The 23,902-nt window shown below is 40.9% G+C and overlaps 2 protein-coding genes across 5 annotated transcripts in view; both read right to left on the bottom strand.

Moving 5' to 3' along the window:
• The window catches only part of RUFY2 (RUN and FYVE domain containing 2), a 42,149-nt gene extending 20,859 nt beyond the window's left edge, over positions 1–21,290 (bottom strand). The window contains exons 1-11 of one of the 3 annotated variants that reach the window (XM_081954844.1): positions 20,628–21,290; positions 18,199–18,372; positions 16,034–16,151; positions 13,654–13,755; positions 11,989–12,112; positions 11,110–11,171; positions 8,964–9,029; positions 8,158–8,227; positions 6,722–6,823; positions 4,159–4,275; positions 3,388–3,555 (exon numbers count right to left, since the gene is read on the bottom strand). In XM_081954844.1, coding sequence (XP_081810970.1) covers positions 3,388–3,555; positions 4,159–4,275; positions 6,722–6,823; positions 8,158–8,227; positions 8,964–9,029; positions 11,110–11,171; positions 11,989–12,112; positions 13,654–13,755; positions 16,034–16,151; positions 18,199–18,372; positions 20,628–20,727 — 1,203 coding nt within the window. In that variant the 5' untranslated portion in view covers positions 20,728–21,290. The remainder of the gene's footprint in view (positions 1–3,387; positions 3,556–4,158; positions 4,276–6,721; positions 6,824–8,157; positions 8,228–8,963; positions 9,030–11,109; positions 11,172–11,988; positions 12,113–13,653; positions 13,756–16,033; positions 16,152–18,198; positions 18,373–20,627) is intronic. The other 2 variants (XM_081954842.1, XM_081954843.1) reach the window with 2 other exon arrangements.
• Positions 21,291–22,977: 1,687 nt separating this feature from the next.
• Positions 22,978–23,902, bottom strand: part of DNA2 (DNA replication helicase/nuclease 2) — a 31,821-nt gene continuing 30,896 nt past the window's right edge. For both annotated transcript variants that reach the window (XM_081955877.1, XM_081955876.1), the window contains one exon: positions 22,978–23,871. In XM_081955877.1, the coding sequence (XP_081812003.1) occupies positions 23,812–23,871 (60 nt within the window). In that variant the 3' untranslated portion in view covers positions 22,978–23,811. The remainder of the gene's footprint in view (positions 23,872–23,902) is intronic.

Here is a 23,902-nt window from a genome sequence, read left to right as displayed (position 1 = left end):
TTTCTTCTGCGGCTTTCTTCTCTCTGAACCAACTCTGAATGCTGAAATCTCTGCTAAAAGTAGCAGTGGCCCTGTAGGCCAGGTAGGGAAAAAAAATAACTCCAGCATTCATCAGGACAACTTCAGTCCTGCAAAACTACTGCATGTTTTTTCAGTTCCCAAACCACGTACTCAATTGACTTGGAAGGACAAAGAAGAGGGAGAAATGTAGCTGATGTCAGAATCATATCTGTATCCGATTAGATGGCAAGAATAAAAAAATTACCTCCAAGACGGGCACTGTTTTATCAATGTCTATGAATAGGGAGGCCAGCGACCAGTGCTTTTTATTTTCCTTTAGCCTTTCTGGAAGGGAGAGTACAGGCAGTCCTTGCTTAACTAACATATTTGGAACTGTCTATGGCATGGGTGTCAAACTGTTTGACCTCGGGAGGGGGAGCTCGACGTCACTCCTGTCGGGGTGCCTATAGTGGCCCGAGCGCTCTGCCAGAGGAAATGGGCTCCTGAGCTCAGTTTTCAGCTGCCACGGCCTCCTGCAACTGGCCCTCCTGAGCTCCATTTTCACTGGTAGAGGGTTGCAGGCAGTGGTGGAATTCAAATAAATTAACAACCGGTTCTCTGCCCTAATGATTTCTTCCAACAATCAGTTCACCAAACTGCTCAGAAAGTTAACAACCACTTCTCCCGAAATTGTGTGAACTGGCTGAATCCCACCACTGGTTGCAGGAGGCCATGGCAGCCAAAAACGGTGCTCAGGAGCCTATTTTCACTGGCAGAAGCACTGTGGGCTGGTCCTTCACTGTTTCCAGGGCGGCCCCGTGGGCAAGATCTAAGTACCCTGCAGGCCAGATCTGGCCCCTGGGTCTTGAGTTTGACACCCCTGGTCTATAGAGATTCTCAGTCATCCAGGTCATGGTTGTCCCAAAAGTGCTTTTTCAAGAGGTAACTGGACTTTCTGATTTTTCTTTGAAGACGTTTCACTTCCCATCCAAGAAGCATCTTCAGTTGTTTAGAGCTGAAAAAGCTTCTTGGATGAGGTGAAACGTCTTCAAAGAAAAGTTAGAAAATCCAGTTGCCTCTTGAAAACAGCACCTTTGGGATATTTGGAATTGGGAAGTGCCCAAATCTCAATCATGTGACAGAAGGGTCACTGTGACAATCATAAATGCAAGGACTGGTCACAAAGTTACTTTTTCACAAAGTTACATTTGTCACGAAGTTACTTGTAACTTCAAACAGTCGCTAAATAGGGCAGTTGTTAAACAAGGATTACCTATATTGCATCCTTACTTGAACTTTCCTGACTTGGCATGAGTGACCTGATAAACTAGATCAGGGGTCTCCAACCTTGGCAACTTTTAAGACTTGTAGACTTCAACTCCCAGCAAAGCTGACTGAGGAATTCTGGGAGTTGAAGTCCACAAGTCTTAAAAGTTGCTAAGCTTGGTGATCCCTGAACTAAACCACTGATTTTCAACCATGGCAGCTTTAAGATGTGCGGATTCAGCTCTCAGAACTCAAAATTCTGGGAGTTGAAATGTACACATCTTAAAACTGCCATGGTTGAGAAACACTGGGCTAGATAGTTGAAAAGAGAAACAAGCCGCCAATTCACAGGGAAACTATGAGGACTACACAAGGCATTCCAAAGTGGCACTTCACAAGTACCTCTATTCAAAGCAGTAGAGAAGTCACAAGGCTTTAGAAGGTTCCCTTAGCTGCTTGAAAAACTATCTCCAGCTCTCTGCACACACATGTACTAGGGCGGTCATTTTGCTACCAGTCGCCATGTCTGTGTCAGGCTTGGAAGCCATCTTTGTATTGGGCTTCAAGCCTGCCACATAACATATTCTACTGTGGGAAACTGGGAGTGGAGATTGTATGGAGCATGGGAGATTGTAGGCAAAATAACATTCCTTCTCAAGAGTTTTTTTTTGGATATGGATTTATTTATTTTTTTAACTTTTGGGATGTATGTTTTTTAATGTTGTATGCCGCCCTGAGTCCTTTTGGAGAAGGGCGGCATATAAATCCAAATAAACAAACAAACAAACAAATAAACAAACAATCAAGATCGTTTTGTCCCTGCATCTGGACTGACGTGGATGGGAAAAGTCTTCCTTGGTGACAGTGTCTGATTGGGTCATGTGATGGACATGTGGGTGCTGGGGCAGGGTCTTGAACTTTCAACTGGGTGGGGAAAACCTGGAAGCTTTCAGATTCGGATTTTCCCAGATGTGCCAACATGGCTTCTCCAATAAATTTGAACTTTGGGGGACCTCTACCCTCGGATTCTTATTTGATTTAGGATGCTATTTGGAACTCTGCTTTAAATGCCTACATTCTTTTTAGGCCCCATCAATATGGAAAAGTGGTTGGTTAGGAATAAAGGTTCAGTTTGTGTAGACGGAGTTTGTTTCTTTGAACCCTGTCCACAATTCAAACTGAGGCTAACAAAGTATATCTTAAAACAGGGCCTGTAGTTGTGGCTAGGTTTCGGTTAGTTTGCTTTGGTCTGGCCGAGTGTCTGAACCCGAAGTAACAAAGAGAGGGAAATGCAATCTGGGTAGCTTTTGCAACCTCATTTTTAATGCTCCTGGATTTGTTTTTCCTTTTCCTGCTCCTACTACACAGGAAAATATTTTAAGCAGGGGTGGGTTCCTACCGGCTAAACAACCGGTTCGCTTTGCGCGTGCTCCCTTGCATCGCTCGGGCTGCGCGTGCGTGCACAGTTTAGCAAAAATTGAACTTCCGCATTGCAAACAAGGAAAACAGCTGAGGAGCGGCAATTCAATCTGCTGCCACTGATCAGCTGGGCTTCGGAAGCAGAAATAAAGGTCAGTATAACCTGGTGGCGGGCGGGCGGGCCCACTTTCATGCAAACAGAGAACCGGTTTGCTCTCGGCTTGCAGTCAGAGGTACTGGTTCTACCTAACTGGCCCGAACCGGTAAGAACCCACCACTGATTTTAAGGTGTTTAAGAAAGGATTCGCATCCCTAGCCCTGCATGCAGAAGCTGATCAGCTATGGAGCCCTTGTGTTTTGTTCAATTAGCAAAGGATTCTATTGTTAGCTGGCCAGGCACTACCAGTTAGGATACTGGCTGCACAGACATCTCTGCAAGAACGGCTTCCATACTATTAATATAGGATCGTTCACATGTTTATTTATGGCTGATGCTAAGCAAGCATGGCTCAGCATATTATACAACCAAGTCCATGACTCTGTTTAAATGGCAGAGTCACCCCAAATAGAGAAGATGCTTTGGGATAACTGCCAACAGTTGACCCTGAAATCCTAGGGAGGGGAATCAAACCCCCAAACACCACTAGACATCATTGCATTACACTTATATATTTTAGTTTCAAAATATAAATAATGAACTACCTGCAGTTTTTGATACATTTCTGTATTTATCACTTTGACTTCCTCCAGCTGTTGCCGCAGATTTATAAGAGTGTCTTGCTTTTCATGTATATCTTTCTCCAATAACTTCATTGCAAGTTCTATCTCATGCTTCATACCAACCTGGACCATCAATTCATTCTCTATATCCTACAAAAGATAAAAACAAAGAAGCCCACATTACACCAAAATCTTGTGTTTAATTTTAGATTGAACAGTTCTAGCAAAACAGCATGACTGATGATTGACAACTGCATGCAACTCCCTAAGTACTAGTAGTCCTAGCAATACAACTGTAATTGAGCCTACCCATTGCAGTCATACTATACGTCATAACAGTCGTAAAATGGGTCTGTCGTGTGACCAGAATGATTTTACAACCTTTCTTGCAATAGTTGTTAAGCAAATTGCCATGGTCATTAAGTCGTGAAGTGAACCAGTGATGTGTTATGGACATAAATTTGCTGAAAACTGGAAGTAAGTGACAGTTTTTGGCAAACGCGTCATAAAATACAGTCACATTACTGCAGGATACTGCAACCAGCTATATATGCAACTGTGTTGCCAAGTGTCCAAAGTGATGTGACCATGGAGGAGGCTCAACTGTCAGAACTTTAAATCTGAGTTATAAGTCCCCTTTTTAGGTCAGTAGTAACTCTGAACAGTCACCAGTAGTAAGTCAAGGACTACCTGTATGTAACTCCAAGGAATATGCAGAAGCAACCATTCAGAATTTATATAACACCCACTTACTTGTCTTAACTGTGACTCTTCTCGAAGCTGTCTATGTGCTTCATTGTACATTTCATCCAAGCTTTGTCGGGAATGTTTATATGTTTGAAGTTCTGCTTCAGCATCTACTTTATTCATCTACGAAGAAAATAAGGAAAATTGTTGTAGTTAAAAACTTCCTCTTCCTAGAGCAGGTATGCCTAATCTTGACAACTTAAGATCTGTGGACTTCATCTACCAGAATTCCCCAGCCAGCCATGCTGACTGAGGATTCTGGGAGTTGAAATCCACAAGTCTTAAAGTTGCCAAAAATACATAATCTTATGCATTTTATAATCCATAAAGTTTTATAATCTAGTAAGAATACCTCCTAAGTTTTCTTTGTGTTTGTGATGAGCTTGGGATAATGAAAGGGTATTATGTGGAGCTATGCATGTGTCAAAAATGATTTAGATCATATATAAGCTACAGTACCCGTTTTAAAAGTATTGTAATATGTATAAATAATATTGAAAATGCTGAAAAACGCTCCTTCCATACTTTGGAATCTGCTGTATTTGCTATCGCTCATAAAATGTTCCTTATGGCAATACTGTTATGAAAACCTCATCTTCAATAAGCCAATGAAAGCTAGTACAGCACACCAGGTGAATATTTGAAGTTTTTAAAAATGGGAGTAGGCAACAAATTCTCCTTCCAAAACTTCAGCTGTAACTTGAGGTATGCAAAATTTAGCCAGACCTCATTAATTCAGTTTGTATGTCCAGCATGAGTTTGGAACATCGTGCTTCCACATCTCCCATGCACCAGTGAAATAGATGAGAGCAAAATTTGGGGCCCATCCTTTTTGCAGAGAAGTCTGCAAAAATTTAAGAGGTAGAAATGTGTGTCTCAAGCCTTGCAGTACTACAACCAGTGGTGGGATTCAGGCCGGTTCGGGCCGGTTCAAGCAAAGCGTTGTTAAATTGCTGGCTGGCTCCGCCCCTTCCTGCTCCTCCCCTTCCAGGAGTCCCATTATGCCCCATTTTGGCTCCCAGGTAAATGCAGGGAGGCCTACTAGGCCTAAAACAGGAGGTGGGGCGCACTCCCCCTCAGTGGCCCGTTTTTGCTCCCAGGGGGGTGCAGGAGGCTGAGTGCTGCCTGTCACACCTCCTGGCCACGCCCATCATGGCCACACACACACACACCGTCAATCATTAGGACAGAGAACCAGTTGTTAAATTATTTGAATCCCACCACTGACTGCAACCCTTTACCAAATATAGGGCAACAGTTTTCACCATTTACTTCAATGATGTCATAACATGATAAAATTAGTTGTTCCCCAATTGCCCCTTTTAATTCTTTTACTGACTCCACTTATACATCTTTGAAATGGCCACAGGCTGTCCTTCCTCTCACCTGCTGTTCTGGTCTTCGAATGGGCCATTTGTTAATTGACCCACTAAAATACCAAGTGGTATTCCCACTTCACTATCTTTTGCCTCAGTTGCACGCCAGTTTTACTGGCCTGTCCTATTTTGTAAAGTCTATTTTTATCCCATGTTTCAGATGCTTCACCATTTTTCAGTTCTTTTCTTTGAACCGAAATCATCATGCTGACTTCTGTAGTTTTAAAATGCTCCCTCTGAATATTTTGCAGGTGGTTACTTTGTCTTTCTAGACGTTTTTTACCCTGCCTACAAATTTTTTCTAATCTTACAGGGTTAACATTAGCTCAGATTTAAAAAATGTTGTTCCCCCATGTCCTGACTATTTTGACAAGGGGATGTAAATATATTTTGCAATGAATAGAATTCATTGCAAAATATACACCGCTTCAGACAAATGGTTATCCAACGTTTTCTTAAAAACCACTGATTAATTGCTCTAACTGTCAGGAAATTTCTCCTCAGTTCTAAGTTGATTCTCTCCTTGATTAGTTTCCACCCATTGCTTTTTGTCCTATCCTCAAGTGCTTTGGAGAATACCTTAACTCCCTCTTCTTTATGGCAGCCCCTGAGATATCGGATCATTGCTATTATGTCATGCTCTAGTCCTTCTTTTCATTAAACTAGACATACCCAGTTCCTACAACCATTATTCATATGTTTTAGTCTCCAGTCCCCTAATCATCTTTGTTGCTCTTCTCTGCACTCTTTCTAGAGTCTCCACATCTTTTTTACATTGTGGAGACCAAAACTGAATGCAGTATTCCAAGTGAGGCCTTACCAAGGCATTATAAAGTGATATTAACACGTGAACTTGATTCTATCCCTCTGTTTATGTAGCCTAGAACTGTGTTGGCTTTTTTGGCAGCTGCTGCACACTGCTGGCTCATATTTAAGTGGTTGTCCACTAGGACTCCAAGATCCCTCTCACAGTTACTACTATTGAGCAAGATAAACTATTGAGTTTAGCATAAATTAAATGCCCCTTCATGGCATAGTATATTTAAAAGTGATCTTCCAAAATATCCCCCTGAATCTGTTGTCTAGAGTCTTGGAAGTACATAAAATGCTTAAATATTCTATTTTTATAGAAAATTACATTAAAAATGGCAAATTTTGACATACAAATCATGAATTATTTTAAAATATCGTACCTCCAGATGATGTTGTGTTTTCATTAAAATGAGTGTGTTTTCACTTCTTAAATGATGGTTTTCTTCTTGTAGTTTAATTATATTGTTTTTAGCTATCGCCAACTAAAAAAAAGATAGAGTGCAAAAATTTAAAACAATCCAAAAGCTTTCAAATAGCAAAAAATAACAAGCCAAGACCCAAAATGCTACATGAAAACATCACAATCTGCTAATCACATCACTACACAAGTTCAGGATACTTATGTAGGACTTATTTCATTCACCCTTTTCTACTGCCAACAAACAAGGACTCATGGCAGTTTTCAGGAAGCAGAAATCCAAAATGTGCAACTGAAGATATTAATCTCAATTAAAATCCAACATTAATAATAGCCAAGGAATGTTTAATATGCAGAGTCCCATGAGGTTGGGCACTTGTAAAAGGCTATCTACCAGGAAGGGCTGTAGTATCTTTTAAAAGATCTTGCTGCAAGGATTCCTGTAGTAAGCAACTTGCATAATTGCAAAGGAATTTATACACACAGAGGGAGGGAGGGAGGGAAAAAGGAAGAGGGAGGAAGGGAGGGAGAGAGAGAGAGAGAGAGAGTCTGTAGAGATTCTCAGTCATCCAGGTTGTCCCAAAGGTGCTTTTTCAGGATGCAACTGGACTTCCTTTTTTTTCTCCTTTTAAATATGTTTTGCTTTTCATCCAAAAAGCTTCTTCTGTTCTGACAGGATAGACAAGATAGATGCTTCCATTCCTCACTATCCTGTCAAAGCTGAAGAAGCTTCTTGGATGAGAAGTGAAATGTCTTCAAAAGAAGAGACAAGAAAGTCCAGCTGCCTTCTGAAAAAGCACCTTTGGGACACACACATGCGCGCGCATACACACACACATCATAGGTATGCCCCATCACACTTGTACAGACTCTCAGCAGCTAGAGAGAATGTTCTCTCAAGCTGCTGAGATAAGGTTCTCTCAAGTTGCTGAGATAATGTTCTACATGGGTTGGTGGATCTGGATTCTCCATCCATACTCCTATCATATATATTTTAGGTCCATTTCCAGGTTGTCCATGAGGCTGGGGTCAAAAAGGTCAAGATGGCTCTGGCAGGGCTTCAGTGGCATGGTTATGGCCATCTTAACATTTTGGGCACCTTTGCAGATGTTCCTGCTTATATGGCAAAAAAAAATGCAGGTTTGTACAGATGGACCAGGATTTCATGGCTAAGTGCAGCTGAGCGAAAAGGAGAACATCCAAGAAACTAGATCACTATCCTCATGCTGCTCAGATGTTCTGTAACAAACAAAGCACCTCTTGGCCAAGGGAAACATCCTGGGTGAAACAAACCAAAATAAATCCCAAACTAAAATAAAAACCAAACCCCAAATGCAAATAAATGCTAATTTCAACATATTATTGAAATTAAAGTATACATTGCTTGAAAGACAATACCTCTTCGATTAATTTAGTGTTTGACTTCTCTAGTGAATCAACGCGGGTATGGAGGCTGCCAACTGTACTACTAAAAAGGATAAAAAATATATTCTTCAGAATTATTTCTACAATTACACAGTAGTACAATCTGGTTTACAAAACCTCCTAGCAATGGCTCAGTACCCAGCAACAAATGCATCAGAAGACACGTCCTAATAGCACTCCTCAAAATACAGTGTTTTCTATCAGATTTTTTTTAGACTTCTGTATCTAGCTTATAGCCCTGATAAATCCCAATAGTCACCCTACTTAAAATCAAGAAGTGATCCAGTATAGCTTTTTGACATCACCCAAAAGTAGCTAACTGCTATTATTCAAAAGGAGAACTACAGGTAGTTCTCGACTTATGACGGATTGTTTAATGATAATTGAAAATAACGATGGCCTTGGAAAGGATGTATTATGGTCTATAAAGCACTTCCTACCATTATAAAACATTTGCCTGCCCATAGTCACATGAACTGCATTTTGTGCATTTGGCAATCAACTTACATTTACAACCAGTTTCAGCATTCAGAATCAGAATCAGACTAGAGCTGAAAAGGACCTTGGAGGTCTTCTAGTCCAACCCCCTGCTCAAGGAGAAGACTCTATATACCATTCCGGACAAGTGACTGTCCAGTCTCTTCTTAAAAACCTCCAGTGATGAAACACTCACAACTTCTGAGGGCAAGCTGCTCCACTAGTTAACCCTAACTCTGATAATTATCAAAGTAATTATTTTTAAAACAGAAGGCATCATTCCCTAACAAACTTATACTTACTTCAATTGCCGGTTTAATTCTTCAACATAATTCTTCTGATCCAATATTGCAGCAACATGGTCATTTCTAAAAGAAATTTAGTTTTAGTTTAGAATATTTAATGTTTAATTAGACGTTTGATCTGAGATCTGAGTGTCGAGAACTGCATGTGAAAAATTTCTATTTACTATTCCGGAAATATGTTGTCTTAATAAATGTTCTCCATAAATTAAAAACCAATATCTGAATTATTGACTTGACTTGAAATTTAGAACCTTCTGTGTAATTAGCACTAGTAACTGAATAACCACCATCAACAGATTTGTAGTCTGTTAAAAAAAGGATTCTTTTGGTTTTCTCAAAAAAATGGAAATTGAACATTGCTCTAAGGCTGGGTTGGACAACTATGGCCCCTTTATGACCTGTGGACTTCAACTCCCAGAATTCCTGAGCCAGCATGTCTGCAGGTCATAAAGGGGCAATGGCTAGCTCAGGAACTCTCGATGTTGAAGTCCACAAGTCATAAAGGGGCCAGAATTGCCCATGTCTCCTCTAAGGATTCACTTATGACTTTGATTGTCCATTTCCTCAAATTTGTATTAGATGGTGATAGGACTATTCATACATCTCTTCTGCGTTTCTGAATTAAACAATCCCTTTTCATTAAACAAGAGATTTTGATGATTTTTTAAAAGTTGTCCATGATTTCTGCTTTTTGCCCTTGAAATCTGTGGCCCCAAATGTACAGCTTTTTTCACAGTAGACTAAAATGATATTATTACTATTATTTTCCAGACTCATGGAGATTTACATAACAGGAGAAGGGTAATAAAAGTAAACACAGATGAAAACACACACACACACACAACACTTACATGTACAATCAATAAAATAAGCAAGAGCAAATAAGAGTCACCTTCCAAGGGTTTTAATAAATAAATAAATTGCTTCTGGACTTTGTGCTTGAGGTGGAAAAATGAAACTTTGCCTTTGGTTTTGCTGATTAGATAGGTTTGTATAGAAATGACTAGTTTATATTGCTATGTAAAAACGAAATGTTCAGGCTATATGTTATTAATAGAAAGTCAATGCGTTTCTTTTTCCCTTTTTCCCCTATGCTTTTTCCTCTTTCCTCCCCCCCCCTTTATTTTCATTTTTCTTTGCATTTTATATTTTGATAAATACATTTTTAAAAAAGTAAAATTTGGCCTTCGCTAATTTGAAGAGAAAGTCAGTTTGAGCTCATGCTGGACAAGAAGTGTAGAAAACTGAGTTCTAGCCCAGCTTTAAGCACTAAGACAGTTGGGTGACTTTGGGCCAGTCCTTCTCTTTCAGCCCTAGGAAGGAAGCAATGGCAAACCACCTCCAAACATGTCAAGAAAACTGCAAGGACTTTAAAGGAATTAAAAAAATAAAGCTCACGCAACTTCAAGAAAGCCAGCTCTGAGGGGCCAGATTAACATCTCCATGGTTGGTTCTTGCATAGCATAATCCAGCCATTTCTGGCCTCAGCCCCGTCCCCTCATGAAATCAGGGTAACAAGAGCAATTTGTAGATCTGGTTGGCGGACCATATTTTTCAGAGTATAAGAAGCACCTTTTTCCCTCAAAAAAAGAGGGTGAAAATCTGGGTGCATTTTATACATGGAATACAGCATTTTTGGCTTACCGAAACCCCGCCCCCTTTGCAAAAATGGACATGCAGAGGGCTTGGGAGGCTTGCAAAGTGCTCCTGGTGGCTGGGAAGGGCCGTGTTTGCTCATTTTTGCCCCCCCAGTCCCCAGGAGCTCTCTACAAATCTTTCAAAGCTCTGCATGCTCCCCCCCTTTTTTTTTTTTTTGCAAAAAATGTGCAGAGGGTTTGAGAGGCCTTCAGAGTGCAAAAACTTTTTTTTTTAAATTTACCTCTTCAAAATCATGGTGCGTCTTATAGTCCGAAAAATACGGTAGGTGGATATGCAACATGTGTGAAGCCTTAGAGGGCTTTGAAAGTCAGAACTAACGCACATTAGGTACAACATGTCATAAAATGGATCACGCGTAAAGATTCTCTACTTCTGAACAGAAGGAATATTTTCTGTGAAGGAAAGGACACTTTTGATCTCCTTGCACTATGGTGGCTTTTTCAACCATTTAGTTCAACATGCTAAAAGTTCTACTAAAACTCACCTTTCTTTATCTTCAGTGTCATCATCATTCTTTAGATACATGGAGAAATCAATTACACCAACCTTTAAAAAAAATCAAATTTTGCAAAATGAAATGAGGAACAGCTAAGGGATAAGCTTCATTCTCCTGGATATTTAATCCAATTCAACAGAATCTGGAAACTCCAGATTTGGTATTGATCACATTAATGGGTTGGATTATATTGACCAAGGCCATTGTGCAACAACCCGTGTCTCCTGCATCTGCTCCCAGGGGTTCAAAACCTCCAGATCCAACTGTGTCGGCAATGGACTGAATGCATAATGGATCAAGAGCAATGGGCAGTATCCACAAATGAGTGAAGGTGTGTTAGTTCAATTATGAATATTCTATAGATCAGGGGTCCCCAACCTTGGCAACTTTAAGACTTGTGGACTTCAACTCCCATTTCCTCAGCCAGTCTTACATTATAATACAATATGGATATTTTTTTCATTATCCAAATGAAAATTATCCAAATTATCTCATAGAGTTCACAATCCAAATTATCTCATAGAGTTTACAATATTAAGATCTAAATATAAGCCAAAATACAGATTTTATACACATCCTGAAGAAAGGACATAGAACAAATTTTTTTACAGGGGAAAAAAAGTAGCCATGCTATATTTGAAAGATCTTCCAGTCAAAACCCTTTTTCTTGTAAAATCTTCCAGTATTCTACAGAAGCAAAATTACAGGGATCTGCAATATATAGATTTTTATAGTGCTTCAAAGAAAATAAATTGTTTGAGTGGGGAAAAAAGTTTCTAAATGTATCGGCTGAAATGAATTGTTTGAATTATTTTATTCAAGATCTTCAGATTTGCTTGAAGGCTACATATTGTGGCATCTACTTACTTGTGAATCCAAATCTTCTCCTTTTATGCACAAGTTTGCATCAATGACATTTAACCCAACAAGCAATCCAACAATGACGGCTCCTTCTTCTTCCATCATCACTGCATGGTATTCATAAAATTCCCTGTAAAAACATTATCATATAATTTAAAGGACATTGTCAATTACTGGTCAATTTCATAGCCAACCCATGTCAAAATAACTCAATGTGACAATTCACAAAACAAACAGGCTTCCTCATGAAAAACAGATCCTATTGTTATGAAATTTATTTAAAAGGATGCAAAGTAGCAAAATTGGGAGTTTAAAACTTGCCTAAATCCATAGATTAGAATTAGCACTACTGATTGTTAAAGGCCAAAACAAAGTCTATCTCCTCTATGCCTTTTCCCCTCTACAAAAGCTTGTTGAGCTGCAGTTAAATATTTCTTTGACTTTGATGGTATGACAGAATCCTTCACAATTTCTAAAAAAAAACCCAAAAAAACCCTGCACGGTCCACAGCAGAGGTGGGTTCCTACCAGTTCGGCTGAACCAGTAGTAACTTGGCAGCCTGGGTTGCTGGAACCGGCAGCGACCCAGGCCTGCCATGCCTCTGAATTGGTTCTCTCAGCGGTGCCATAGGCGCTGCCAACTTGTTTTGCCTTCTGTGCATGTGCAGAGCAATTTTTGTTGTACTGTGCATGCACGCGCGCGGGGCGCATCCCTGAGTGAACCGGCAGTAGTGGCAGCCAGAACCCACCCCTGGTCCAGAGAGATCTCATCTAACGTCTTTCTTCTGCATCTTTCCCCCTTAATTCCAACGATACACTAATACGTATGTCATGATTCTAACCATGTTGACTCTGTCACCAAAGATCAAGAGGCAAGTCACTTAAGCTGTATCCAATGTCAGCACAGGTAGAAAAAGTAAACCTGATAATGGTTGCACGACCCACTATGCAACCAATTGCAGGTGCTTGATCAACCAGCATCGGTAGCACTTTGGGTAATAATAGTTGAGAAAGAACATCCTCAAACAGCATCAAACACTGGATTTAATAATTGCACAAGGATAGAGAAGACTCTCCAAGCCACAGAGGTTTTGTGCAAGAAGAGTAACTTGAATAACATTCCTTGTCTAGAATTTTAAAAAAACTGGAGGAAAAAACTGTTTTTTTTTTTTAAAAAAATGCCTAGTTCTGCAAGTATGAAATTAAATAATGTGCAACTGCATTTTGTACATGTTATGCCCTGGGTATGCACCTTTTCCAACAGCTGGCAGCATGATGTAAATTTGAAGAATATATTACCAGCAAAAGAGAAAGAATACATTATTGCCATTGTTGTGGTAAGTGCTGCACAGGCATTACATTGTTGACTTTTGGTTTATACTACACTACTGTCAAAACCTGAATAATTGTTAGAATGCCCCCTTTCTTTATTGTTCTACCAAACCTTTTAAAAACAAAAGATGTCAGGTCAATCAATTAGAACATGTTATTGAAATTTATAATTCAGAAGAAAAGTGAAGTGCTCCCACCAGAAGCAATGCAATGTCAGCTGTTTTATTTAGCTAAGAAAATAATTACTCTAGCTAAGTTTGAATCACTATGCAATCAGTGTGCCTAATTCTGTTCACAATCAAAGCACTGGTTTTTCATAAGAGTCTGGATAAAGTCTCACCCGAGGAGATCTTTCCGAAGGATGAGACATCGGAGATAATCAGCCATCTTTTTCTGCATAAGTGCCAAACGTAACCAAGCCCGAGCGCGTCCTAATGAAGTCCTGGTTTAAAAACAGGAATAGAGACAGGGATTAAGACAGGGGTGTCAAACTCAATTTCATTGAGGGCCGCATCAAGGTTGTGTTTGACCTCGGGGGGGCAGAGGGGGGGGCAGCACAACATCTCTTGTGTCGGGGGTGCCTGAGGTGCTCTGCCAGCAAAAACTGGCTTCCTAGCTCTGTTTTTTATTGCAATGGCCTCCTGTAACTCTCTGCCAGCAAAAACTCTTCATGAGCTCCATTTTCGCTGGCAGAGTCACTGTGGGCTGGTCATTCGCTGTTTCCTGCAGGCCAGATCTAAACACCCCATGGGCCAGATCCAGCCCCTGGGCCTTGAGTTTGATACCCCTGGATTAAGCCATTTTCCATCTTTATTTGGAACACTGTTCTTAAGCATTCTATATTCAACTTTAGCCACTTTATACTCTCAACAAAAAATTGTTTTCATTTTTTAAAAAAACCCTTCTGATTTAACCATTTATTTGACAAAAGTCTTAAGACACAAAATAAAAGATAATGTCCTTTTCTGTATTTGTGTTGGGCAAATACCATCCCAAGGAAGAAGAGATTAATGAATACCTTGCAGTTTCTACAATAAGCACTTGGTCAAAGGCCAGGTAATTCCATCTAGGGGTGACTTACTGAGACTTGGAGGGGCACATGATCCAGTGGTAGGATTCAAAAATTTAACAACCAGTTCTCTGCCCTAATGACTGGCTGGGTGGGCGTGGCCATGGTGGGCGTAGGCAGGGGGTGTGACAGGCAGCACTCAGCCTCCTGCACCCCCCCTGGAAGCAAAAAACTACTCCTGTGGGGACCTGTGCCACCACCACCCATGCTCCATTTTGGGCCTAGTAGGCTCCATGCGCTTATCTGGCAGCCAAAACAGGGGGCGGGGGGACTCCTGGAACCGGTTTGCCTGAATTGGCGCGAACTGGCTGAATCCCACCACTGGGCACATCCTAAAGAGACCATACTCCATAGGACTCTATTCTACCGAAAGCTTCAAAAAGATTAAGTCTACTCTTGTAAAGCACTAAGAGTGTCATGTATGACACGGGTAACTATAATAATTCTTTATTTCAGGTCCTGGTTTTAAAAATAGCACTTTTGAATCACATCACATTTAATATTCTAGTTATTTTATTAAAATCTTCCCCTGATTAATTTGTGATAAGAACAGTTTTTGACTGGGCTCATCCTCATGTGCTGTAGACCTACTCTGGTAACCAGATGCTCCTGCCGTGCCCATATTTCACCCCATGGCTGAACCAAAGTCACTTTCTCTCAAAACAATTTTAGCATAATCCATCAGGAATGTGGTTCCATATGTGATCAGGGCTGGGATCCACCACAAAAAGACAGGCAGACTTGCTGCCAGCATTGTCATTCTCTTGCAGCACTTATCAAAGATGGAGTTCACTTATTTCCACTTTATCTTGCACCCCTACTTCCCATTTACAACTTGTCAGGTGGCTATTTGTGGCAACTTGAGCTGTGATGGGAGCTGCCATTTCAAGCACCTGTCTGGCTTGCCTCGTGTTAGGGAGTGATGGATGGTTGCTTCCACTGGTGGGATTCAAATAAATTAACAACTGGTTCTCTGCCCTAATGATTTCTTCCAACGACCAGTTCACCAAACCGCTCAGAAAGTTAACAACCAGTTCTCCCGAAGTGGTGCGAACTGGCTGAATCCCATCACTGTTTGCTTCATCAGGCAATGGCAGATGAAACATGCAACAAAAACCCTTTAAAACAGGAATGCTACTTAATACCAGAGTAGAGTAGGGCTCAGGAATCAGCAAAATTTACGCAACCCAACTTTTCTGCTGGGTCAGAGATTGATGGATTGTAGTTTAACACAAATATTCCCGCTGTCAGGTCTCCTTTTGAGTACTGGCAGTTGCAAAGGAATACAGCTCAATGGGGGAACAGACCTCTGGATGAATAAGATCCCATCTTCAATTTTTGGCACTCTCTGGTATTAATTGGAAAACCTTGCCTCAAATACCTGAAAAAACTACTGCCAGTTCAGACAATAAATGGGAAAATAATCTGAATCTGGTAGAATTTTCCATCTTACCTTCTTTGCACCAGATAAAACCTCCTGTCTTCCTTTCTTACAATTTTGAATAACAACATTATTTCACCTACAGAATATTCTATAAGGTTAAGAAAAGCTACATACATTTTAATTGTGGAAGATGGACACTTGTTCATTTCATTCTCATGATTTATGTATGGAAAGTAGTGAAGAAAATATTTCAGTATAATAACTTACTTGAGACCAGGTAAATCTCTAACGCTAGCAGCAATCTCCTCAGCTTCTGGATACAATTTCTCTACAAGTTCCAGAGGGCCCCATATTGTTTTATTATAACTTAGAAAAGATTTCTTTACTAGAAGACAAAAATACATTTTGACTTTTTACACTCTATTTTACTTTCTTGGAACATTTAATATATTTGTTCCCTAGGCATCTGAGATACTTATTGGATAGACACAAATTGACCTCAAAAGTTTCGTTGCTAAGCAAAACACTTGTTAAGTAAGTTTTGTCCCATTTTTACAATCTTTCTTGCCTCATTAGTCAGGCAAATCACTGCAGGAGCTTTTAAGTTAGCAACACAGTTGTTAAGTGAATTTGGGTTTCCCACTGGCTTTGCTTGTCAAAAGGTCGCAAAAGATGATCACATCACCCCAGGACACTGCAACTGTCATAAATACATGCTAGATGGCACATGTCTGAAGTTTGACAATATGACCATGGGATTCTGCAATGGTCATTAAGTGTGAGTCACTTTTTTCAGTGCCTTTGTAACTTCAGTCATTAAACAAATGATTGTAAATTGAGGACTACCTGTTTTGGGGATGTTTGTAAACATTAATATTTTATGAATATTATGAATTTTATGAATATTTTTAATTTAATGATATCAGTGATTTTTTTTACCGCCCCTGCAGCCAGCTATGAAACTTACATAGAAGAAAATGTAAGAAAAAGCCAAGATCACACTTCTAGACAGCCAAGAAATAATGGGAATTAGCTGATCAAAATGAATGAACCAAGTACATAAGTCATTCAAAATTCAATGAAGGAAAACTGGCAATGAAGTAAAAACTGCTCTCTTGAATACTGATAAACTCAAAGGAAGAAGTCACAGCTTCCTTCTGAATTGATTTAGAAAAGAAAGTTTGCATTAGGTCTGCACTACGACAAATGAAAGTAAACGTGGGTAGGCTAGCATGCAGCAGTGTGCACCAGTGATTCTTAACCTCAGTAACTCTTAAGATGTGTGGACTTAACTCCCAGAATTACACACATCTTAAAGTTGCTGAGTGTTGTAGCCCGCCAGCGGCCAGCAGAGCTGGCAGCTGATTCTGACAGTGAGGAGGTTGGGGAGGAACATGGCCAGTCCTGGAGTCTGGGGAAGGCTCTGATGAGGGCTCTGTGTCAGAGGCAGAGAGGGGGCCAGAGCCATATGCCAGTTATCAGCTGCCTTCAGAGTCAGACATCAGTGAGGAAGACAAACAGCAGGAGCCTGTTCCCAGTGTGCGCATGCGCAGAGTTGCCAGACGAAGGGAACAGCTAAGGAAAAAGGATCAAGTTGGGAGTAAGGCCACAGGTGGACGATGAATGGCCCCTCCCATAGGAAATAAAAGAGGAACAAAAGGGGAGGTGAGTTTGCAGGAGACAATTAGTTCGCTTAATTGGTTTGTGACTCTCCAAGACTCCTTGCCAAGTTATCTGGCAGCTCCCCAAGCCAGATAAGGTCTGTGACTGTAAATCCTCCCTCGAAAGGCTTTGCTGGATGTGAATGAGCAGAATTTACAGTAGATTAATAAAAAGGAGTTTTGTCGGGGCAGGGAGTTTGCTTCATGCTCATGGGAAGCCTAGATCAGAACACTGAGACTGAGAAACATTGATATACGCTATGATTTAAAATGACTGCAATGCAAATAAAGTAGCGGTCAGCCCTGGAGCCATTTTCCCCTGGCACCTTCAAGGTTGCCACAGCAGAGATGAGTCGAGCTATGGGAACAGGAGGGGAGAGATAGAGAAAGCTGGGGACTATAGGCAAAAGAAAATTCTTTCCTCTGAGAACCGAGGACTTTCCCACCAGGTGGGATCTGAGACCAAGTGACCCTTGGACTGTGACCTGATTGGGCCATGTGATGGACTGCATGGACAGGGGAAAAAAAACTTTACTTTTAACTAGGGGGAAACCCAAGCGGGTTTTAGAGTCGGGTTTCCCCAGATGTGCCAATATGACATGCCTAATAAATATATACTTTGAGGAATACGCCTGCCTTAGAGTTTTGATTCCGTTGGGTATGTTACTTGGACCCCTGACAGTAACCAGTCGAAGTTGGCCCTCTCAAATGGCCAAATATTGAACAAAAATGGAATGAAAAGACTCAATCAGCTCAAAATACCATCTGTACCTTTCAGGCCGTGTTTCAGGCAGTGTTCCATGACAACAAAAAACTGCTGGAGAGGTGGATAATCAGAATCAAGAGTTCGCCCAAAGCTTAGAGCAGATTCAATGAGTCCCTTTATACTCAGTTTCGCCATGTTCAATAGATTTGTTCTTTCAATTGCCAGGGGGTCTTTCACAGCTGAGAGAGAGAGAGAGAGAGAGGGGGGGGGAATGAGAATTGATTAAGGAACATATTTTATTGATTAAGGCACAACAGCTATGTCCGAATATAAGAAAGTGAAAAGCGAAAAAACATCAAAGCAACAGAGCACTGTGCTAAGAAATATGGGGTATTTCCAGCAAAGCCAGCCACAAGAAGTTGTATCAACAATGTTTCAATGTTATCTAAAACCCTATTCCAATTTAGTTCTGGCAGCATTTTAACAATGACACATCATGTGACGATTGTTAGTTCCTAGAATAAATCCATTTCACAATATGGAGAAGCATAGTTATTATTCTTTTTTTTTAAGAAGAAAATTCATAAGGTTTATGAATTTTAAATGTTAACATCTCGAAGAGATTTAAACTTAAATCAAGGGTTTTAAGTTAAGGCTTTAAACTAAAACCAACTGGTTATAATAAAGTATTTGTCTTGTGGCTCACAGTTAACCTAATCGTTATGTTTGTAATGAAGGGAAAAAGAGCATGTTCATCCACCTACTGAGTCCTTCCCAAGAACTGGGATAGGCAGATATTGTTTGATGGCATTGAAGATATCATCGGAGGGTGTAAGCTGTTCCAAGTAAAGCTGACTTTTGCAATTGATGGATGGTGAATTTGTCAAGGAGGATGAGTAATGCTCCAGATGTTTGGGGTTTCTTTTGCTAGAGCCATTCACTTCTATCCACAGATCTTTCTATTTTATGATTTTTCTCCAGGTCATTCTTTTCTATTCTCCTTTCTCTGGATACGGAAACGTTCACTTTTCAGACTTTTTATTATTATTCCATATGATTGTTTACCATTTGCTGCTATCACCAATATGTTTATCATTGTTGTTGCTGAAAATAACCCTGGCCAGAATAGGAGACTCAGGTGGTGGGAATATTCTTTCCCATCCAGGCAGCATTCCTTGGCATCCAGGAATCCACCAAGTGTGATTTTTGGAAGCTCTCAAGGGAAGGGTGATTCCCTAGCAAATGGCACTTAAATCTGCTGCTTGGGGTTTAAGGGACAATCACAACCACCTAAAAGTGTAGCCAGCAATAAGCAGATCTCGATAAATAGGCCCTATGTCCTTTCAACTCTGTGCCCTGCTGGCCCTCACTGCATCCGATCAGATCATTTTCCCTTGGCAGGACATACCTGCCTGATCTGACAACCTAACCCCCCCCCAAAAAAACATCCCCAAACCCACATAATTTTAACCTAAGACCTGTTGACCTCACCCCATTCCTAAGAGTTCTTTAAGGGGCATGCATAAGCGCACCAGTGGCCTTCCGTCCCTGTCCTACTGTCTCCATTTATTCATAGCATTTACTGTGTTCATATTTATGTTTATACTTGTACCTGTTATCTTTTACATGTTTGAAAAACTATCTATCTATCTATCTATCTATCTATCTATCTATCATCAATCATCATCATCAACAACAACAACAAAAATAAAAAAACCACGGGAAGCCACGTTGATTTGGGTTCCAGAATTACGGCCGTGGGGACAGAAAACCAGATCTCCCTCTTCAAATCAGAATCCTAACCGGCTCACAGCCGCCTCGTTTTTTCATGGCGAGTTTTAAGCCGGGGGCTTCTTCTTGTTCTCCTCCCGGGCTTTCGGGGAACCACACCGCCTAGCAAAAAGCGACTTCTGGGGCTGCGGGGAGCCGCCCTTCTCCCGAAGCTCACGGCAAACGCCTCCGGCTCTGAAAAGCTAAAAAGGGATCGCCATCCCCGCGCCCCGCCTTTCATCGCTCGCCTCTCAAGTCCCTTTTACTCCGGGGAGAACCCCGCGAGGAAAGCGAGGGAGAAGGAAAGATTCCCAGGCCGGCGGCACCAGATCCTGCGCCACGCGCGCCTCGGGACAACCCCCCCCCCGGCCTGGAAGCCGCGGGGCGAGATGGAGGGCAGGGCGCCTGGACAGGCGTTGCCGGTGGTCTCCGAGGACTGCGGACTTCGACCCTCCCCACGCAACCACAGAAACCCGCGCGGCTTCGAGGGGCTGGCGGTGCAAAGGCAAGCAAATACCTGCTGCGGCCGACTGGCTGTTGGTACCCAGCAGTCGGCTGGAAAGGCGGCCTGGGTTGCAGCCCCTCTCCAGCCATTTTGGGGGGCTCCCAGCCAGCCAGCGAAGAAGAGGAGCAGCACCGCCTGGGGAATGCCGGTGGAGCCAGAAGGTTCCCTCGGCCTCCTGCCTTGCCCGCCCAGCCCGGTCGCCGCCCTTGCGCCCCTTACCCATGGCCAGCGGGGAAGAGCAGCAGCTGCCCGAGCAGTTCAGCGCGGATCCAGCCTTGGTTGCTCTCACGGCCCTTTTCCAGCCCTCTTCATCGCCCATCTCCGCCTCCTCCCGCTTCCCTCAGCCTGGGTGGCTGCGCCTCTCGCGGCCGGAGGACCGAGATGGCGCCGTGCCTAGGACCGGCGCGGCATTGCTGGAGCCGGCGCGAGAGGAGACGGGTCCCCGGCCGCAGCCGGGGTGCCGCTTTGAGGGCCACCCTCCGGTTTTGAACCTGAAGGAAGCACGACAGGGCAGAAACAAGCCGCAACTGGTCCTGTCCTCCTTGTTTTCAAGGATGCCAAACCAGTGTTTTATAAATAAGTTCCCCACGAACCCAATGACACGCTTTGTAAACAAGGTTAAAATAGGTTTTAACTAGAAAATGTGGACATTTTATTAAGGACCTTAATGCTGTTAAATAATTATGTTATGATGATTATATAAAACTTGAAATTAGAAATTTGAAGATGCATATTGTTAATGGAAATAGATGGAAAAGAAATGATAAAATGTTTATCTTCAAAGAAAAGGAAAAAAATATATTGTGTTAAAAATTAGAAACTGGAAAATATGAGAAGAAAAGTAAGGCAGCTAAAATTGGAAATAATGGAGATATAATGTAAACTGAACTATGTTTTTGGATGGGAATGTTAAAGTGGGAATTCAGACAACACTGTTCACAAAAATATTTTTTATTATGTAACAAAAATGAATAAAAAACTTTTTACAAAAAAAGGATGCCAAACCGGTTTTAAAAATAAGTCCCACACAAACCCAATGACACGCTTTGTTTATAAAAAATATATATCTGGCAAGCATTTTGCCAAAACCCGGTCAGGTACACACATCTGTTGAAACCAGTTTGGTCTCTCCTGTATATAACCTCCTACGAAAATTATACGTCCTTCATTTCAGGAAGATTTATTGTTCAAAAACTGGCTTCTGTCCTTTATTTGGTTTAATTTTTTTTTATTGCCAAACAGAGAGGCCACCTTATTCCAATTCTCCTCAGTGTTCAGTTTTTTAAGAGTGGATTCTCAAGTCTACCCACAAAAAGCAATAAAAAGGGAATGCTCGGGGGGGAAAAAGGGGTGTTTGGAAATTGTTCTGGAGTGAAGAGAAGGTATATAGTTTGGCTTTGTGAACTGCAACAGTACATGTAGGTACATTGTTCTATTGGTGCTTTTCTTCAATGCAAACAAGACCCCCACAATACCTGTCAGAATCTCTGTATGATCCCTGCCTACAAAGAACAGCCAGTAGTAACCTGTGCTAGTTCCTGTTTCTCTTACTCTAATAAAAATCTTCAGTTTTAGTGTGCTGGGATGAGGGGGACATCTTAGATTGAGCAGATGGGTTTAAAAGGGAAAATATAGTTTCCCTGAAAATAAGGCCTCCCTGGATAATAAGCCCAATTGGGGTTTTGAGTGTATGCACTAAAATAAGCCCTCCCTCAAAAATAAGCCCTCCCTGAAAATATTTAAACACAGCAACAGCCGTGAGGTGACCATGCTCACCGCCTCCTACACCTCATTTGGGGGTCAAAATGGTACATTTATATAGACTAAAGTAATAATAAAGTCATTAAATGAAATACAAAGATGGCAGAGAAACCAAACTACGATGGGAACAAAGAAAAGGAAGATCGTCCTCAAAAAAGCCTAAAAATCTCAGCAGGGTGGTGCGCATTTGAATCTTACATAGCCTCAACCTAGAGGGCAGGTATTGCTAAAGTAAAGTGTTCCTTCCAGGGTGCTGATATAAAATTGTAGGGTGCTAACTATGCCAGATCAAACCAGTTGGGCAGACACTATGGGAGACAGGTGATCCCTCAAATCCTACGGAAGGGCTTTATAGGTAATGACCAGCATCTTGAATGGTATCTGAAAGCAAACTACGGTAGCAACCAGTGTAGTTCATGCCCATTATTGCTAAATTCTACCAGCTGAACCGTCTGGGTAGTCTTCAAGGACAGTTCCACATAGAGTGCATTGCAGTAATCAAGCCATGAGGTGATCAAGGCATGAATCACTGTCTGCAGTGGCCCTGTCACTTTTGATATTCAGCCTCCCCTCACAACTAGGATGCTGTCCCTGGAAGGATAGAGAGAATGCAATCTAGATATATTTATTAAACAAGGGTTTAGAAATCACCCACCAATAACTTGCTAGCCCAACAATTTGTACTTATCTGTATTAATTTGTTTTCATTCATTAGGAGTGGCTGTTTTCAACTATGTTTGGAAGGCTGCTACAGTTTAATGAAAGATGAGATTTATAATGTAAGATATACCAATAATGCAAATGTATGTTTATTTCACATTAATTTTATTACAGGTAATACAAAAACAGATGAGCATTTTAAAATGTTCAATACATGAGTTTAAAAATATTACAAAAATACACGTAGAAAAGAATTTGATTTTAGTGCAGTTTGGGGCTTGATACAACAATTAAATCCAAAGGAAAGTAAAACATATCATCCAAGAGGTAGCTTTAGTGTAGGATATATTTCCATACACATAAAATTGAATTCGTACAGCTTCAGTAAATGGCATTAGAGCATGCAATGAGCTTGAGGTGCACAGTTCTATTTTCCAAAAAAATTATGTTAGCATTAGAAAATTTCAAACATTACTAAATGTACTTACTAAATGTACTTACTAAAATTGCATCATTGCAGTGCCAAATAAATAAGAGGGGGAGGGAATCATAGTTAAGTGGTAATCAGGCTTTCAAACAACAATATCTAGGTTTCTTGAATAGTTCTGGCATAGAAGAAGACATACCACAATCAAACCAATTTTAACAGTAGAGGTTTTGGGTCATGCTTAACTAAAGTGAGATGTAGAATTTGTATACTTTCAAGATTTTTGTATAGACAGCTAAAGCTACTCACTTGTGAGCACAAAATATTGATCAAAAGAATTCAAAATAATTAGATAGGTACTATTTCTCAAAATGGGAAAAATACAAATAGATATACTAAGATAATACTTTTAAGCTCTATTTTTAAAATGTCCAAATAGTTATTTAAGGCATCATTAGTATGTAAAACAACAAGCTGGAACAATCCAGTTTAGCACCTTCTGGCCGAATTCAGTGTATCTGCTTCATATTAGTGAAGATTCTCCTCAGTGTTTGTTTATCCTAAGAGTTTACAATGTAAAACATGTTCATATGCTCCTAAAGGAATATTGAAAATGTAAGAAACATTAAGGAAAACATGATTTTAG

Source organism: Natrix helvetica (assembly GCF_964273705.1).
Source record: "Natrix helvetica genome assembly, chromosome: 5".
NCBI lineage: Eukaryota > Metazoa > Chordata > Lepidosauria > Squamata > Natricidae > Natrix > Natrix helvetica.
The sequence above is the reverse complement of the archived record's forward strand: the minus strand, read 5'-3'. Positions and strand labels throughout refer to the sequence as shown.